Below are 15,010 nucleotides of genomic sequence, written 5' to 3'. Positions count from 1 at the left end.
GCAATTTTACCAATATTCTGCCTGTTACTTAACCTCCAAAAACCCAGCTATGGGTTTTCTATCCACATTTATGGACAAGAGTTTCACAACTTTATCCAAAAAAAAAAGAAAAAAAAAGAAAACTGTCCACCACAAAGGACATTCCATGAAAATTTTTTAAAACTGCATCAGAAAAAACTGTTGCATCATGATGTTTCCAATATAGGCACTTATTTAATAAAAAACATAAAAAGCTTGTACTTTGCTGACATTTCCTGGGTTTCAGGAGGTTAATGTTTTGTGCCATTGTAATACACATGTGTAAATGATAACTGATAAACGGAGGAGGAATATTGTTTAAATTGCACTTCTTTTTCTTAAAACAATTCAAGTTGTTCATGTTATTCGGATTTTTAAGGAAACCTTGTAGATGTAAACCTGATCATGATATAATTTTACTTTTTTCACTGTTATTATTTTATGGGTCTGGCCCCCTGCAGATCAAATTGGGCTGAATGTGGCCCCTGAACTAAAATGAGTTTGACAACCCTGATGTAGGGGATCATCGGTATTTTGACCTGAAACAAATAAACATAGTTTCATCATGACTGACAACCAGGGTCCAAAACTGGGGCCCAGAACCAGCTGATCCAAAGTGCATTTACAGTAGACCGTGTACTGACCCCAGTGAATATATGCATGACCTACTGGTACTGAGGAGATTTACGTCTAGTTCAGATCAAGTATTTTATACAACACAGATACTACTACTGTGGACCAGCAGGGGACCACTGGATTCTGGGAAATTAGGAGATTTTTACCACCTGTTTTTAAATTAACACATTATTCTGGTAATATTATGGCTTTATTGTCAGAATATGAGGACTTTAATCTCATAAACAAATGACATTTTTGTTAAATTATGAGTTTGTTTGTTTTTTTATAACTATGACTATTCTCATAACATTGTGATTCTTTTTGTATTGGTCTTTATTCTCATAAAATTACGGGTTGTATATAGATATTTTATTACTTTATTCTTGTAGTGGCAAGTGTTTTTGTTTTCTCATGTGGCTCTAATATTCTAATAACGCCGTAGCTTTATTCTCCAGTTCCCCTGTATTTGAAAAACTAGTTTAGCCTCAGTTTCAGTTAGTTTACTAATCATGTAGGAGCACAAGGTTCAGAATCACAAAATGAAGACAAAAACCATGAAAGATCTGATCATGAAACCAAGAGCTTTACTAAGAAATAATGTTAGCCAAAACAATACGTCATTTAAGGTCAGATGTGACCCAAAAATACAGCATAAATTAATGTTACCTGACACCAAACAGGATCCACAGATCTAGGTTATGTTTCCTGGATTTGTGGATCCATCTACTTCTCTTTTCTTTGTCTTTCAGTGTCTGTAAAATGATAGCTCTGACTGTTTTTCAAACCTGCACAAATTGCACAACAGCTCTTCCACATTTTTGATTAAATACTGTTCTTAAGTTTAGACAGTACTGAAGCCAACGCTGTCACCCATCTCCCTCTTCCTGTCACTCAGTGGGCGGAACCGCGGTGACGTCCGCTAGCGGTGACGTCACATGCATACCCTCTATTAATGTGACAATGTACTTTAGTGAAAAGGAATATACTCTACGGCTAAAATTTACTTAAGGGGACAAATGAGTGGCCATTTTTGTCAAAAAAAAAAAAAAAAAAGTTGTAAGAAATGCATAGAACTGTGTTGAAATAATGCTAATACATTTGTGCACAGACTACTGATATTATTTGACAGTGGAAGCTATATTTTCAGAAATATTGGATTTTGAATAGCACGTGTATGTGAAAACTTTTGCTGGTGGACGGACGTGACAGTGGACAGACGTGACATTACCCATGATGATCTGGTCAGTACCAGTACTTTATTAGTAATAAACTTATATACTTACTATTGCTAATTCTCCTCTTATTCATAAATGTTAGTATTGTGGCTCTAAAACAATAACAGCTTAACAAAAACATTAAATGTGGCAGTGGACGGATGTGACATGGTTGTTACAGATCCCATCATACTGATGCTCAGCAGCCATGTCACCATTTCCCCAAATGATCCCTGTGCAAAAACTAGTATCATAATTATTTATTGTATAGTTTATCATCATACTAAACAGTAAATAACAATATAGAATTGTTATTTCTTTATAAAAATGTTTATTATTAGAAAACTGTTGATTTAAAAAGTGACGTGTGAGATTCTTAATGTATGTATTCACGTAACATAAACAGGATGGATCAGCACCATACTCCATATTGCAACCTGTAAAAATAAAACATGTGATATGTAGTATATAATCTTGTAAGAATAACTGGGGAATCTAAAAGAATACAATATTTGTTTTTCAGGTAAATTCAGTTCAAATATAACTTGGCCATTTGTGACATGAAAATATAGCATTAATTGTGATGAAATTGGACATTTCTGACCTGAAAACATAGTTCATATGACCATCAACATGTTGCAACAGAACTGAAATCCTGTAAATTTGCATAACTTGCATTTACCAACATAAAGTTCCTTTGGGGACTCACTTATATTGATTTCTTACGCACAAACACATAAATAAGATCTCTAAGCAAATTTTAGTCGTCTAATATACTCAGAGCTACCAGCAGGGGTGCCACCAGGGATTTGGGGCTCCATAAAAACAAATAGCACTGTGGGCCATATCGCTTCAATTCCACACATTGATATACAAATACAAATAAGATATTCTTTCATATTTTGGATCGAATTATATTTACTACGATAAGTTAGTAAATCTGACACCTGGATCAAACCATAACATGAAACAAAGAAGTGGTAGTTAGGGGGCAGCAGCTGACTGGATTTTCTTATCTTTTTTTGTGCCAGAAGCAAAACAAAAATCATGCAAATAACGACTATGTTTGTTGTGTTTTGTGGAAAAAATGATAATGGTGATAGGTTAGTAAATTTTGTAAAATAAATAATAAATAAAAAAAAAAAAGACCAAATCTACTTCAAAACATTATCTGCACATTACAATACATTCATTTCACAGGTTCTCTCTCGTAGATTTACAAATGTATTGTATGCATATACCAGTAGGCCTATGTATAATAACACTTTATCTTTGAAAACATGAGCTAGTAGCACTTTTGTTTTCCAATTCATCTTATTAAATCAGCCTACATGAGATTTAGCACATTTAATCTCTAAGGCAGATAATTTCTAAAATAAATAAATAAAACTGTAGACTAGTGCTATTGAAAGCAGAGGCTGAAGAAGTTTAATGCTCCTTTTCAGCTGTTTAGTCATGAATTTTGACCTGATTTGAGGGGGAAAAAGACATGTTTGTTTTTAAGGCCCTGCTAGTAACCACAAAGGCTGCATGAATGGCTTAAAGAATGTGTGACTGTATTTATTGAATTACAAAGGTGAAGTAAATTTACATGACACTAAGTACTTGGTAGACTCTCCTATGCTTGCAGCTATACCTTTTGCTTGTTACATCTCACAGTGAAAGGCTGAACCGTTTCCTCTTCTGAAGTAATTAGGTTGTAAATATGCAGATTAGCATGTAAAATGTCTGTTTCTAGAATAATGACTCATTTCTCTCAACTCACCACATCTCCACAATCTATATTTTTTTAAGAAAGTTAAGTCTTGTTATAACATAGGGGTGTCAAACTCATTTTAGTCCAGGGGCCACATTCAGCTAAATTAGATCTGCAGTGGGCCGAACCAGTAAAATAATAACATGATAATATATAAATAATGTCAACTCCAAACTTTTCTCTACATTTAAGAGCAAAAAAAATTAATTTACATTATGAAAAGGTTCACATCTACAAACTATCATTTAAAACAATGTGAGTAACATTAACAAACTGAAAAAATAAGTGTAATTTTAACAATATTCTGCCTCAGTTTATCATTTACACATTTACATTTTAATATAAAAAATACACAAAACATTTAGTACCAGGCAGAATCTTGTTAAAATTGTACTTACTTCTCTTAAGACATTTCAGATTGTTCATATTTGTTCAGGTTATTCAAATTTTTTTTGCAAAATTATGCTTTGTTTTAGTGTAAATACGTGAAAATATTTACATTTACAAAGAGAAAAATTTGGAGTTGTCATTATTTATATGTTATGATCGTATTTTACTGAATCTTGCCCACTTGAGATTGAATTGGTCCGAATGTGGAACTTGAACTTAAAGGATTGTTAACTCTTTCCCCGCCATTGACGAGATATTCCGTCAATTGCTTCCCAACGCTTCCCCGCCAATGACGAGATTTTCCGTCAATCCGTGTTTTCACTGTTATACTGTAGTTGGAGGTGTTGTGGATCATGTGAATTACTTTCCTTAGTCCAAAAACAAACAATTAAGCAGCTTTTTCGGAAAAATGACGGGCCGGGTTTAACGTTTTTGCACTGGAGTCTCCGTATCCCATGGCAACGCATCCAGCGGCAGTCACTGAATGAGGAAATGAAGACTGCAGGAACCGCGCGCAGTTTCAAAAGCCTTAAAGATGATTATGGAGACAGAGTCTGACAATTCAATATATGATGGAGCTACAGAAGAACCATTTAGAGACAGGAACGGAGAAATAGAAGGTGAGGGAGACGAAGACGGAACACGGGAAACAAGGAGCGGCTCAGGTCCGACACGGAGGTGCGGGTGGGGGGGGCGGGGGCACAGAGCGACACGGAGAAAATGACAGACAGGAGGAAGAGAAAAGAGACATTTGTAGAGGACATTCAAGGAGAAGACAGACATACAGACATGGGACAAGACAAAGGAAAGCTAGTCTGCATCTGTTAGAGTGAGTTCAGATTCAGACTGAGGACACAGAACAGATTCAGCTGTAGAATGTCAGCAGGACACAGGGAAGACACTGTTGGATTTGGCTTTTGTATGAAATAAATAAATACATATATTCATACAGAGATAAATAACTAGATGTCCATATAATTATTTACAGATCAAACACAGCAGCTGGTCCAACAGGAGGACCTGGTGCAGCCAAAGGCCAGAAATCTACAGTATTTAGTGCATTTGTTTCTTTTTTTCTTGAAAATGAGGAATATTGAGGTGTTTATATCCAAAAGCTAAACTACTATGTGTTAGACTTATAACTGATGTATGTAAATGTGCAAAGTTTAGAAGGAACCTGGTGCTTTACAAGATGTTCGGTCTAAAGTTTGGTGTGGATTCCCCTAACATTTTGTGGAATGATGGGATATCTTAGAGCTGTTTGTTACTATTATTGCTGTTATTATTATTTTATTTTGTGATTTTGAAGACAGTGTTACTGTTGGTAAATAAGAAAGAGTCAAAAATGTAAATAGGAAATCAGTTTTCTCTTGAAAATCAATATCTTTGAAAAAAATGCAATTTTCTCAGCTTTTTGCTCAAAATTCATTTTTTTCCTGAAAATGACCAATATTCAAATGTTTATATCTCACGAACGAATAAAGATAGAATAAAATAGTTTTTTGTGTTTAAAAGTTGAAGTTCTGTTCTTTCTTTTGATGTATTCAGTGTTCACATACTCCTAACACAACATTTTCAGTGAGCCTCCAAAGATTAGTGAAAATGACCAAAACGGCTGGCGCTGGCTACCAACTCACTGGAAAATGCTCTGGCGGGGAAAGAGTTAATATCTTTGTGTAATTTTTGTATTTCACAAATTCATCCCAAGGGCTGGACTGGACCCTATAGCGGGCCAGATTTGGCCCCCAGGCTGCATGTTTGACACCTGTGTTATAACACTTTATAACGAACATCATACTTACATCCTAATTTTTGTATTTCTGTTTAACTTATAAATGTACTGTAACTAGTTTATTCAAAAGTAGACCTACAGCAGGGGTGGGCAATTAAGTTTCCTATGGGGCCACATGAGAAACTTTGACAGTTGTTAAGGGCCGGATCAATACACTTGCAGCTCTCCTTAATATGTATCTTTCTCTATATACTTTACTATAATACAAAAACAGTAAATGCAATAATACAATAATAAAATGAAAATGTGGAGCACAGAATACAACTATTTAATGAATATTCACAAAAAGACTTTCAAAAATGTTCAAATCCAGCTCCACATTAACTTTACATGAAAACCTATGAATGCATCCATCTTTGTTTGTTTGCATATCACAGTTCCTTTTCTTTTTCTTTACCTCTGACTTCAGTAAAGAAATACTTTCAAGTCCATGTCTTGTTAAAAACTCTGCATTCGGAATCAGTTGTTCTTTTTTTGGCATTAGCTGACATCTTCATGAGCTGAAACTGACCAACAAACCAATCAGTGCATAAGCCTTATGCAAGCACAGAAAGTATGTGTGGGAAAAAAACGGTAAATTAGCAGGTCCTTCAAAATAAAGCGGTGGCGTTGTATTGGTTACGTCTATTATGATGATATATATTTGCATTGACTTTTAATTTGCCAATGACCTCATGTGGGCCAGTTAGGGTCAGCTGTCGGGCCTTACAATGCCCAGGTCTGACCTACAGTATTTGCACCACAGATTGGAGAACCTTCTGATGTTGTATTGAAACAGTGCACTGTGTGTGACTGAGGACAGGAAACCTCAGAGAACAGGTCGTGGACAGCTGAGGTTGTTGATCAGAGGGTTTGGCCTCAGATCCGGTCCGTGGCTGTAGGTTTGGCCTGAGGATGGACTCCACCCTCTGTCCTGTTTACATGGACACATGTGCTGCTTCACCGACGGCCCCCCACACAACCCAGTAATAAAAGCCCTCCCACACGCAGACCATGTTCTCCTCCCAGCTCGGTTACAGCTGGGACTGGGATGGGGTCTCCTCTCCCCCCCACACACCGACTCCTCCCGCCTCCACGTTTCCCAGCCCACAGGGCGCCACCAGGGAGTGGCTAGTGGCCACGGAGGCAAGACTTAAATACCCATTCCGCCTTCCCCACCTCTGTGTTCAAATCAAGAAATAAGTCTTGGGATCGTCATACTATGTAATGATATGTTAGTGATACTCTGAGAAAACTAGACCCGAACGTTTATTGGCATTAGCATGTTTACTCATGGCGCCTTTTAAGCAGAAAACAGATAACCCAACGTCAATCATACTCAGTGGTGGAACCTACCATGCTAGGTACCGCCCATTTCTCCGCCTCTGGGCCAATTAGATTGGTCGATTGCTCATACGAAGCAGAAGAGTCCTTTTCTATTGGAGCAAAACAGCAATCCTTCACACGTAGCTCGGAGAAGGGTGCGTTCATTTACAGTATCGGAGCGGTGCAATGGTGCGGTTACCAAGACATGAGGGTTACAGTGTCCATAACACTAACCGTCCCGCTGAAGAAAGCAGTATTTGTTACTTAATTCCTTACTTGAAATGTAATCTTTTGTGTCTGTTTCATCTATGGGCGTACTTGTTATCCTGGAAATAAATACATATACAAGTTTTAAAGAAAAGAAACAAGGTGACAGACGATTAAGAATTGTGAGACGCTAATGAAAGCCCTTGAAAATTATATATAAAAATCAATTATCTATCATAAGTTAATGTGTGTAATTAAATTAGCCAGAGGGTTAACTGCTCCATGTCCGGAGTACAAGAAGTTGTAACGATACGCTGGTTACTAAATCGAACGCACCCGTATTTCCCCTCCATAGGGGGAGCTCGTCAAGTTTGTGTGAAGTTGTGAAAAGTTGTCAACCCGAAAAAAGACAAGAGAAACTCCTCCCGTCTTCAAATTATGAGCAGTAAGTGAACTTTTTTTACTCAGTGGTATGCTGTGAGCGAAGGATTAAGTTAAAATTAAGAAATGCACTGAAGGTACACAGTTTTAAACGTATTCACCTTTGTTAGTATGACATTGTATTGTTTTTTGGTTATCGTCTCAAGCACTTTTAGAAGTACTTAACTGCTAATTGTCGGTGCTTAGCTAACAACATTTAGCAACTAACGTAAGCTAGCTAACAGGTCAACTTTGTAACGTAACTTCTGCTCTTAAATGACACGACCAGTTACACTCAAATGTATATTTACGTACTTCCCGTAAGCACACTTACTAAATATACTGTTTAGTAATGCGGTTAATGTATTCGGACTCCATACTTAAGCTGGTAGCATTTTTTCCTCTACATAACTTGTTTGTGGTGAGTCCATGTTAGCTTAGCAAATAAGCTAGCTGGCCCTTCGAGCACTTGTGGCATGGATTTCCTTGCTTTTCTTCTGTTGACTGCTTCAGTGTAAATCGTTAAATTACTAACGTGGATAATTCTATGGTGCTGACCACAAGAAGACACTTTATTTTTCAGTGTCGAGTAGGGCTACCGTAGTTGTTGCGTGGTCTTTTGAAGTAACTTGGAAATACTTTGAGAAGTGATCTTACAAACTCTTCTTCCGCAGATCAGCAGCAGGGTGAAATGGCCGCTGTGGAGAGCGGTGGAGGCTTCAATCAAAAACGAAACGCAAATTCACAAGTAGGTTTACCGGGCACATTTAGTCGCGTTGTAGCCAAGAAATGTGATTCACAGTTGGGAATCACCCATACTCTTAATTCAGAGCCACTGGAGCTGATAGCGGTCTTACACTTTAATTCGCATATTCGTGTCTAGAGTGTACATTCGGACGTGTTGTTGATTTTCTCTCCAGAGCACATGTCGCCGGGGTGGGGAATGGGCAGGTGAATTTCGCCCACACGGGGTGTTCCCGTCAAACCCCGGCACTTCATGTGCATTTTGCTCGGCCCATTTGGCTGGCCTTGGAGGGGGTGGCTAGAGGAGTGTGTCACTTTATAGGGCAAAATAAAGTGTGGGAGGGAGATGGGTGGGTTTGGGGGGAGGGGAAGCAGAGCCCGCCGCTTCTCTGGGAAAATGTGGTCCCTCCATGTCGTCCCACCCTGTTTCCCCTTGGACTACTCACTCTAGCCCACTCCTGGGAAAATACTTGAATGAAACTTGCAGTGAGGCAGCATTATCCTTTGAAAAGAGTTAAGGGATTGTTGCAGTGTGTCTAGTTTACATTTGCTTTTACAAAACCAGCCAAACAATATTCTTAACAAACAGTATTTCTGTTGTTGATATGAGATTAATTCAAGTGTCTTTTAATATCAGAAGTTTTGGATTTTTTAAGTTAAATCTTGTCTTTTTTTGCATCCAGGCTGAAAAAAATTTGGACATAATCTCTAGGTTAAACTTCTGCAGTTTTTATTAATCACCATTAAATATTAAACATCACTGGTGTTGCCATGCTTTATTTATTACAGTTTTACTTTATCCAGTTGATTACCTATTAGTATTATCATGGCTTACATACTATTGTTTCTATTTGCACATTTGAACTGTTTAAATAAGTTTAAAATATCTCGAATTATCTTTGGATAGCATTTGCTGCTTTTTATAGTATCTATTTTAGGTTTGTATTTTTACTTACTGACATTTGTCTTTTCTGTTTATTAATTCTTTTTTCAGGATTCACAGCAGCCATCTCCTCTTGCCTTGTTGGCAGCCACATGCAGTAGAATTGACACCCCAGGAGAAAACGATTCACCTGCTGACCAACAACAGCAAAATCAGCAGCAACAGCTTGATCTAAACCAAGGGGTTTTCACCTCTAGTGCCAACGGTTGGCAAGTTATCCCTCTCAGTGTTCAAGCATCCTCAGGCACCAACACAATCACTACCGACTCCACAGGAGTGATGACAGGAGGTGACACAAGCAAGAGTAGACAGGTTCTGTCACCATCATCAGTTGCTGTAAGCACTCAGGGACAGCAACAGCAGCCACAGCAGTATGTAGTAGCTCAGGCTCCATCACTGCAGGGTCAACAGGTGCTTACCACCATATCGGGTGTGATGCCCAACATTCAGTACCAGGTGTTTCCCCAGTTTCAGACAGTTGATGGCCAACCACTGCAGTTTGCTCCTTCTCAGCAAGATTCTGGTGTACCTGCTGCTACAGGAGCAGGGCAGCAGTTTCAGATAGTGTCCTCTCCCAATGGCCAGCAGATCATAGCTGCAGCCAACAGACCTGGTACTTCAGGAAACATCTTAACAATGCCCGGTCTCATTCAGGGAGCTATCCCAATACAAAATATAAGCTTAGGCAATAGCGTTTTACAAAACCAACCCCAGTTCCTGGCAAATATGCCCGTATCTCTAAATGGAAACATCACTATTTTGCCTGTCACTGCTGGATCAACTGGCCAAGGTGGAGAAGCAAACAGTGGGGGAGATGCAGGAGGAAACCAGCTTGTACAGCAGCAGCAATCACAGCAACCAGTGTCTTCCAACAGTGGGGTAGCTTACATGACAAGTGCCTCCACTGCCACTACACAGGCGACCTCTTCTTATGGAATATCCCAAACACAAAACAGCAGTGCAGTGGTGACAGGTACATTTCAGCAAAACACAGCACCTTCTTTGGGCGTCCCAATACAGCCAGACAACAGAGAAGGGCAGCAGCCACAGCAGATTCTTATTCAGCCTCAACAGGTCATCCAAGGTGGCACACCCCTCCAGAGCATCCAGGGGGGTACTGTCACAACTGCAGGTGGTCAGGTGTTTGCTGCTCCCACACTCAGCCAGGAAGGGCTTCAAAACCTTCAAATTATGCCAAACACAGGCCCAATCCTGCTGCGCACCGTCGGCCCCAATGGCCAGATCAGCTGGCAGACCATTCAGATTCAGAGTCCAGCTGGAGCACAGATCACACTGGCCCCAGTGCAGTCTCTTCCTCAGCTGGGTCAGCCTCAGGGAACCTCTGCCCCTGGAGGAGTGTCTGTCAACACTGTGCAGATCCCTGGGATCCAGACTATAAATCTCAACACGCTTGGGAGCTCAGGGCTGCAGATGCACCAGCTGCAAGGTGTGCCTATCACCATCGCCAGCCCAGCAGGTCAGTCAACTGTATGGAATGCTCAGATTTTAAAATGTTATAAAGTTTATGGTATGGTAATGGTATTTCAAATCCTGGAGCAGTACTTTGTCTGTGAGGAAGCTTACTGAAGAGGGGCCTTGTCAGTATGGAGACGCACTCGTCATGCGTGACTGTATCAGTACATGTAAACACAATCGATTATTGGCTGTTTGACTTTTCCATTTTAGGAAGTCACTGAAGCTGTAAGGCTAATAGACAAATACTTAACTTGGTACATAGTATTTGTACAGTACTAGACCTATGGGCTCTGTGTATATTAGCTAAGCCATTTGCTAAAACGTGCTTGTTCCCGGTATTTTTATGGATATTTGAAAGACAGGGGACCTTGTATTTCTAGACTGGTCTCTTGCTCTTTGTGTGTCACATGCCTTCTGGTTTAACCAGTTCAACTGGTCTGTCATTTTGCCAAGCCCATTACTGCACTCCATATGAGTTTGTGCAGTCAGTATGTTTGTTAGTGTTCAAGAATCCTGCTGCTCGGTAATGATGCTGCATAGATGATGGTCACACAGCCGTAATTAAAGTTGGTTGAAGGTTCTGTGTCATAAGGGTGTAACTTGACCCCTCCCATCATAAATAGTTGCTGTGATGTCTAAACCCTTATATTTCTGCCAGTGTACATTTTGTCTAATACTAGCTATTGTTTGGGAATTAATAAGGTTGTCTTATCACGTCATATGCGTAAAATTTGACCTCCTAAAGCACTAACATACCTTGCATGCATCGGTGTTGACACAGAACATCTACGTTTGTGCTGTAAGGTCTGAGGGTATAGGCTATCTAGCCATTTGCAGTCTGTTACTTAAATTTATAAAGGAAAGTTAAATTACAGAGTGAGCTTCATTTTAATCCCATTTTCAATAAACAGAAATGGTAAGAGAAAAAGGTCTTTAACAGCTTCATTGATCAGTATTTCTTCCCCATCGTTACAGGAGAACAGCCACTGCATACAGGAGGAGAAAGTTTAGATGACAGCACAGCCATGGATGATGAGGATATAAGCCCCCCGCCTCAAGGAAGACGCAACAGGAGAGAAGCCTGTACCTGCCCTTTTTGCAAGGATGGAGAGGGACGGTATGTCATTTAATTATAGTCTTAAACACTTAATTGAGTCTTTATTTTTGCAAAGGTGAAACAGCTTACTAAGGTTTGTTAGAATGAACCTCATTGTTTGTGCATAAGGAAATAACGATCTCAGGAATAAAGAATATTAAAAAAAAAAAACAAAAAAAAACAAAACAGAATCTCAGTGAAGGCAAGTTGTTTTACTTGGGACAAGATATTGTCATTTCTTTCTTACTGTATGAATTCTGTAAACATGGAAACCTGTTGCAGCTTACATGAAAAAACTTAACATGTCCTGACAGTTTTTTGGTTTCTACATTAAGCAGGGACCCCAACAAAAAGAAGCAGCATATTTGTCACATTTCTGGATGCGGAAAGATCTATGGCAAGACCTCCCACTTAAGAGCCCACCTTCGCTGGCACACAGGAGAACGTCCCTTTGTCTGTAGCTGGTCTTTCTGTGGAAAACGATTTACACGTTCAGATGAGCTTCAGCGCCACAAGAGAACACACACAGGTGATGTTTTAGATGTTTTCTGTCATCTTTTATTTTGCACATGTAAAGTTTGAGTGTTGGTACAGATCAGTTTGGCAGAGCAACCATATTTTTTAGGTGCTCTCCATAATGCAGCAGAAAAACAACCAAAATATAACCAAAATACCTAATTTTGTTATGATCCAATAAATACTCTGCATTGAATAGTAATTTGAGCATGTTTTTTGCCACTTTCAATCTTTTTGTCAGTGGTTTCTAGGTGCCTATGGCACTGTTGCAAGGTTTTAATCTACATTAGTAGTCTTTAAAATATGGTGTGATATCCTATTGCACCTTGAAATATTTTTGGTGCAAACTTTAGCCTCATCAAAAACTATCAGAATCTATGCAGTGAAAATCAAAGAATAAAAATGGAAACATTTCTCAGGTCACATAGGATTCAATGCTTTATTTTAGAGTTTTACAGAAACAAACTGTAATTTAGCTGGTTAACCATGTAACATTCATCAGTTGTCCTTGGCATGATTTTAAGCAAATCTAGCATGCATTTCTGAAAGTATTTAACACTGATTTGATTTTCTGAATTGTTTTTAGGTGAAAAAAGATTTGTTTGCCCAGAGTGTCCAAAACGCTTCATGCGCAGTGACCACCTCTCAAAACACATCAAGACCCACTTAAACAAAAAAGCCACCACTGTTGCCACTAGCAGCACTACAGTTCCGGCCGATGCAGCTTCACCTGCAGCAGCGACTGAAGCCGGTGCTGGGGCAGTGGCTGCCAGCGATCAGCACACCATCGTCACTATGGAGACCTTATCAGCTGAGAGCCTAGCTCGATTAGCCAGCAGTGGGATCAACATGATGCAAGTGGACCTTCACCAGATTAATGGAAACACCTACTAAGAATGGTAGAAGAGCAGGAAGATGTTGCATTTGGACGTTTGGGTTAAAAGGGCATGTCTGACTACAGACATACAACCTTAGAGAGGCTTAAGGTTGTGACTAATGCAACATGACAGACACTATTGGATTTAAAAACCATGTCAGGAAAGTGATTTCCCTTTGTATTTCGGTATCTATGGCATTTAAGGGTCAGATGGATGAGTTGGATTAAAATGAACTGCATGAAATTAAAACAACATGAATTACCCCTGGATGGAAATGACACAACACTAACATTTGTCCCACTTACAAGATGCAAGTGTGCTTGAGTGGAATTGTCATAAAGTACAGACCGGCTCATGTTTAACAAGTAGCTAGTAATATTCTCTATGTTTAAAGAGAAGACACTACTATGTCCAACTCTCTCCCTCCTTTTGAGGGCTGAGCTTTGCTACTTGACCCTCATCACCTCAGGTTTTTTTAAACTTTCAGGCCCTCATCAGCCCATAATGAAATTCCCCTAAAACACAATTTGTCATGATGTTGGCCTGCTGATTTTCTGTGCCAGGTTTCACACTCATTAGAACTGAATTTGTTCACTAACAATCCTATTGTAGTAGGAGCAATATGTAAAGTGTGGACTACTAAAAACAGGGCTGCAAAACATTAGGTCATGATCAGGTTAGAGCCAAACACCCTAAGCATTAGGATGATGTAGGTGTGGAGGCATTGAAATCCTGAGAATAACTGTTTAACCTCTTTGGAGGTACACAAATTCAAGCCATCATGCTTTGATATGTTTATCATAGCAAACCTTTTGATTTTTTTTTTAAAAAATGTGTATATATTTTGGTAAAGGCTACAGGAATCTTAGCTTAGGCAGGATCATCTTGAACATGATTGCAAAAGATTGCCTTTCAGTTGTATGAACCTCTCCTGCACAATCAATCTTAACCTTATGTTATTACTTTTATATATATGTAGATTACGTGTAAACTCAGAGCCTTTCTGTCATAGCAGAATCTATTCTGTACAGTCCAGATCTTCCAGTTAATTTTTTCCTGTGGTATTATCCTTTGACACTTAACTTGCAGTCAGATCAGTTTTTCTTTTTGTGGAAAACATTTACTTCATGAGTAATATCTGGTTTAAATATTTTGTAATACTGTCCAGACAGCATACATATGTAAGCTCAAAACCAAAGGTTCATACTCCTTTTATAAACGAAACTAGAAACTCTTTCTTTGGTCAATGAAATTTCTAATATTTTTTACTCTTGTAATGCATATGTTAAAGTTCTAACTGGAAAAGATCCAGCTTGAGGCAAACTTGGATGCACGTCCCTTTGTTGTCCCAATAAACAAGTTCCAAGTTATATAAAGGTTTGAAGTTTTTCTAAACAGATGTGCTTTTTACTATTGTCCAGTTTTATTTGAAAAATCTACATGCGATTTTAGAAAGTTTAAGTTTCTTTTGAAACTCAGATATTCAATGGATGGCAAGTGCTCTTACGTTTATTTCCCATTTTAAATAAGGGATTTTTATTGTGTGTGTGTGTGTGTGTAAACTACTAATGCCGACAGCTGGATTAAAGGTCTGAATATACCCCGTTTCATGTCTTTGCAGATGTCTATATCATACA

The 15,010-nt window shown here is 38.8% G+C and overlaps 1 protein-coding gene across 3 annotated transcripts; it reads left to right on the top strand.

Moving 5' to 3' along the window:
* The first annotated feature begins 7,626 nt into the window (after positions 1 to 7,626).
* Positions 7,627 to 14,978, top strand: sp1 (sp1 transcription factor). 3 transcript variants are annotated; one of them, XM_030133908.1, is made up of 6 exons: positions 7,627 to 7,745; positions 8,395 to 8,468; positions 9,459 to 10,884; positions 11,859 to 12,000; positions 12,315 to 12,508; positions 13,082 to 14,978. In XM_030133908.1, the coding sequence occupies exons 1-6, from the start codon at positions 7,739 to 7,741 to the stop codon at positions 13,387 to 13,389; spliced, it is 2,151 nt and encodes a 716-aa protein (XP_029989768.1). In that variant the 5' UTR covers positions 7,627 to 7,738; the 3' UTR covers positions 13,390 to 14,978. The 3 variants fall into 3 exon arrangements, with proteins under 3 accessions (XP_029989768.1, XP_029989769.1, XP_029989770.1); XM_030133909.1 differs by having other exon boundaries at positions 7,628 to 7,745; positions 12,318 to 12,508; XM_030133910.1 differs by lacking the exon at positions 7,627 to 7,745 and adding an exon at positions 7,785 to 7,818.
* Positions 14,979 to 15,010: the final 32 nt, after the last annotated feature.

This window comes from Sphaeramia orbicularis, chromosome 5 (assembly GCF_902148855.1).
Source record: "Sphaeramia orbicularis chromosome 5, fSphaOr1.1, whole genome shotgun sequence".
In the NCBI taxonomy this organism is placed as follows: domain Eukaryota; kingdom Metazoa; phylum Chordata; class Actinopteri; order Kurtiformes; family Apogonidae; genus Sphaeramia; species Sphaeramia orbicularis.
The sequence above is the reverse complement of the archived record's forward strand: the minus strand, read 5'-3'. Positions and strand labels throughout refer to the sequence as shown.

Bases quoted from the DNA above. Each gene is read 5' to 3' on its own strand.
- sp1 (XM_030133908.1), top strand. The intron at 12,001-12,314 runs GTATGTCATTTA...TTCTACATTAAG, and splicing joins TGCAAGGATGGAGAGGGACG to CAGGGACCCCAACAAAAAGA. The intron at 12,509-13,081 runs GTGATGTTTTAG...AATTGTTTTTAG, and splicing joins CCACAAGAGAACACACACAG to GTGAAAAAAGATTTGTTTGC.